At 62.0% G+C, this 4,203-nt stretch overlaps 1 protein-coding gene across 1 annotated transcript in view; it reads left to right on the top strand.

Moving 5' to 3' along the window:
* The window catches only part of RPTOR (regulatory associated protein of MTOR, complex 1), a gene marked incomplete at its 5' end in the record, with an annotated part of 106,061 nt that overhangs the window by 21,055 nt on the left and 80,803 nt on the right, over positions 1-4,203 (top strand). The window contains one exon of the mRNA XM_015559764.1: positions 2,655-2,757. Within this exon, the coding sequence (XP_015415250.1) occupies positions 2,655-2,757 (103 nt within the window). The remainder of the gene's footprint in view (positions 1-2,654; positions 2,758-4,203) is intronic.

Here is a 4,203-nt window from a genome sequence, read left to right on the forward strand (position 1 = left end):
AGGGGCCGAGGGCTTCGCCTGCTTTGCCAGGACACGATCTCGCGGCACCGAGGTGACTGGGTTGGGGGCAGCGCTGTCCGCAGGGACGCCATCTGCTCGCACGCCTGCGTGCGCTCACCTGCCTCCCTTTCCTCGCCATCGCTTGCTGTTGCCTTGGATACCGGCCTGAGCTTCACGAAGCGAGCGAGGCCTCGTCTCTCTCTTCCGAAGGAAATAAAATGACGTATACGTACACGCACCCACGAGACACCCTGACGGTGTGATACGCTTTATTGCTTCCCCGCGCTCGCACCTGTCACACGTGTTGATGGTAGAGATTTGAAAACACACAGAGGCCCGTGCGGGGAAGAGGAGGCAGCCGCGTTTCCGCTCCTCGGGCCGGCCGCGCGCCCCGTGGGGTCAGCCAGGTCCTTCGCGTGCGCTCCACATCTGGAGCACCAGCCATACACCCTCGCACCCTCCTCTCCGCACAGGCTCTGCAGGCTGCGTCCAGGCCCCGACACCCCTAGAACCGGCCTCGTCTAAGGGCTGTTTGGGGGCCCCGTTCACTGCCACACGGCTCACCTTTTACCAGCAGAGCTCCCCGCGGGCTGTGCTCCTGCAGACCTGCTGCTCACTCCGCGCTCCGCCACCTGGGCGCCTCCCGGGCCCCTGGGCTCCACGGAATAAAGTTCGCCATGTTTGGGCTTTCTCTTGCCCGGTTACCTAGAGTTGACATGTCCGAGTGTGTATGTCTGAGACAGATACGGATTCTTCTGTTTTCTCTACCCCTTTGCGACAAGTATGTATTCTTTTCCTTTTCAAGGGAAGGGGACTGAGGGGTCAGACGGATGTGTGTGTGTGTGAATTTCAGCCCGGAAGGCGTTACAGGAAAAAGCACAGCCAGCGCCCAGGGGTCACAGCTGGGCCCTCGGGCGGCGCAGGGACACCGCTATTCCCGCGGGGATCTCGGTCCCTTAGAACCCTCTGAGAGGTTCTCCCGCTGAGAGCCACGCCGGGTGAGGGAATTGTGGGGAGAGATGGCGACCAACTGGCGTGTCCGGGCCGCACGCTTCCGCCATCACTTCGTGTTGTACCGTCTCAAAATGATGCTCTTTGCAAATTTAAATTAACTTCTGGGAACATAACTGTCATCTCCAATCACATTGCCCTGGAGAGGAAATGTGTTCGAGTCCAAATGGTTATTTTATGTATTATTAGGCCATTTTTGGCGATTAAATGGATAGCCCTTACATTTTCTTAATGCTTAACTGTATTATTAAAAAACATTAATCTAGAATTTTTGGAATGAGGTTACCATAGAAATGAAAATAAAATACGGAAAAGACACTTGAGGGCACAGCGAGGATGTAAAGCGCCCCACGCCTAGAGTCAGGCTGACGCCTAGCGTCCGCAGGGGAGCGTCCGGGACACGCTGGCGGCTCCGGAGGCTTCCCGGTCACGTCTGTTGCCGACTGTGGCGTTACTTGGGCAGTTAAGTGTGGGGCAGACACGCCTTCCTAGGTCAGGGTTGTATTTTTGACGTTGGTTTCTTGTTTTCTTAAAAGGCGTAGCGCGGGGTCAGGCGAGGTGTGTGTGTACGTGAACCCTTTCCCATCTTCATCTGCGGGTTGTGGCGTGTCCCGCCCGCTGTCCGAGCCTGGCTCCCCGCTGCTCCCGCTCCCGCTCCCGCGAGGCAGCCACTGAGAACCCCTCGCTCAGTGCGTTGGGCGGGGCGGGGCAGAGCCGGCTCCAGGGCAGAAAAGTGATTCCCGCGCTTCCACTGGTATTTCTGTCTGAGGGACTGAGAGCTTCGGAAACAAGAACTTTAACAATCAAATCAGAAATTATTTCTCTTACTAGAATTTTAAAACGTTCATTAGCTGCAGCTGTGGGGGTGGAGGTGGAGGGATTGTGATTTGTCTGGAGCGAGGGCTGCGGGGAGGCCCAGGAGCGGGAGTGGCTCTGGCCAACCGGGCAGGAGTGGGGCTCACAGCTGCAGGCCCCCCGCTTGAGATGCTGTCCCCCCGCCCTCGGGGGTTTGTTCTTTGAGTGACGGATGCACCTAACGTGCACCTGAGGGAGTGGACGAAGGAGGACCAGATCTCTGCTGCGCGTCCAGGCAGGTGCCTGGCTCCCTGGTCCAGGGACGCTGGGGGGACAGGTGTGGGGAGGTGTCTCGGTGACGCCCCCTCAGGGACGTTCCCAGGCTGTGGGGTGTCAGAGCCATGAGATGGTAAACACCAGACGAGGGCAGTGCTGGCAACCAGCCCCGCGGGCCAGCCTTTCCTGGGGAGGGAGGTTGAGCCAGCAGCGGCCGCTGGGGCCGGTGTGCACGCGCAGGAAGGCCGTAGAGGAGCCGAGGAGCCGCCAGGCAGCGCAGAGCGACCTTGGCTGACGGTGTGAGTCAGTGCTGGGGTTTCGCAAAGGAATTGGCAGAATGTTACAAGCGCCTGAAATGGTGACGCTTTTGATCAAGCACTTCTTTCTGGAAGCGTGTCCTGGGGAAGCCTCGCCTGCCGTCTGCCCCCTTACTCCCCGAGCCCCTCCAGGGAGAGCACCTGCGTGCAGGAGGGGGCGAGGCTGAGGCCGGCGCGGGGCTGGACGGCACGGCTTCCGGGACGTGTGCAGACCGGCCTCAGACTAAGTGTTTGTTCTTCCTGTTGCGTTTGCAGATGAAGACGGTCAGCGTCGCCCTGGTGCTGTGCCTGAACGTTGGGGTGGACCCTCCGGATGTGGTGAAGACCACGCCCTGCGCGCGCTTGGAGTGCTGGATCGGTGAGTCCTGAAGGCCACGGCGGGGCTCGGGGCGGCGGGCGTCCCTCCCACCCTCGTCCCAGGGGCTGGCGCCGTTTCTGTAAACCTGGGGCGGGGCGTCTCCGGAGCCCTGGACCTGTAAGTTGTTGGTCACACTCATCTGTGGTTTGTGGTGGAGAGAGTGTTTCAGGGAAAATTAATAAAGTCATGGCTATTGGGTTACGTCCTTTTCTCCTTTAAATGTGCCCGCATCTGGCGCTGACGGTCTAGTCACCGTCTCACAGTGGGATGACTGACACCTGCGTGCCGGTGCCTCCCTCCCCAGGGAGCCGGAGCCCCGGGCCTCACCGTCAGGGGGATGTGAGCCGAGCTTTCGAGCGCAGGGGTGCCGTCCTTGGCGCGTCCTGTCGGGGTACAGCTGACGGACCCATTGCTGCTTACAGCCGCCTTGTCCCCGGGCCGGGCAGTGAGGTCCCGCTCCCTGTCATCAGTGAGTGGTTTGGGCGCGGTGCTCTGAGACCGCACAAGCCCTGCCTCGTCCTCACGCCCCGCTCACTCCCCGTGAGCTCAGGGTGTCCTCACGCCGTGGACGACGGTCCGACATTGTCATCGTGGTCGTCCCCGCGGGCCGCTGCGGCCTTGCTTCTGTCGTCCTTCGAGGCCGTCTGTCCCTACCGGCCGCTCGTTGTTTTCCGGCCGCGTTGCTGGGACAGCCATCGCCCCAGGCATGCGGGTCTGGGAACGGCAGGGGCAGGAGACATCGATGAGAGAGAAGCATCCTAGACCGCTGGCTCCTGCATCCCTCCGCCTCACCGCCCTGCCCGACCGCACACACACCTCACACCAGAGATGCCGTGCTCTGCTCAGGGCAGGTGGGCAGCTGGCGAGGAGCCAGGCTCTGCCTTCTGTTCGTGTCTGTGGACCGCGTGCGCGTGGCCCACACGTGGGAGCGCCGGCTCCAGAGGCTCCGGGAGTCCGTGCTTGTGAAGTGGCACTTCAGGCTTTCAGGGCGACAAGAGCCACACGCCAGGAAACACAAACAGACAATGCACCGCTGCTCCGTGAGCGCGCGGCCTCCAGGGCGCCTGCGTCTCCCGCTGCGCCGCCGCTGCCCAGGGAGGCCGAGGCCGAGAACTCCAGCCACGGGCCCTTAGCTGCTGGGGGCTGTGCGAGAGGTGGCGGCCGAGGGCTGGATGGAAGCGGTGGGCCTACGGAGCATCGGCACAGGCTTCCCACGTGGACGTGGGGCCCACCCAGCGGTGGACACGTCGTGTTCACGTGGAAACCCAGGTGGTGAGCTCAGCGGTGGCCACAGGGACCCGGGAGCCGTCCTCCTCGCAGGTGCTGGGCTGTGGCAGGAGATGAGACTCACCAGGAACCAGGGCCCTCAAGTGGCGAGGAGCTCAGAAGTGCAGGAGGCCGCGCCAGCCCAGCACTGTGGCAGCACCGAGCTGTGTGGCCCCTGGT

Source organism: Myotis davidii, unplaced genomic scaffold (assembly GCF_000327345.1).
Source record: "Myotis davidii unplaced genomic scaffold, ASM32734v1 scaffold211, whole genome shotgun sequence".
In the NCBI taxonomy this organism is placed as follows: domain Eukaryota; kingdom Metazoa; phylum Chordata; class Mammalia; order Chiroptera; family Vespertilionidae; genus Myotis; species Myotis davidii.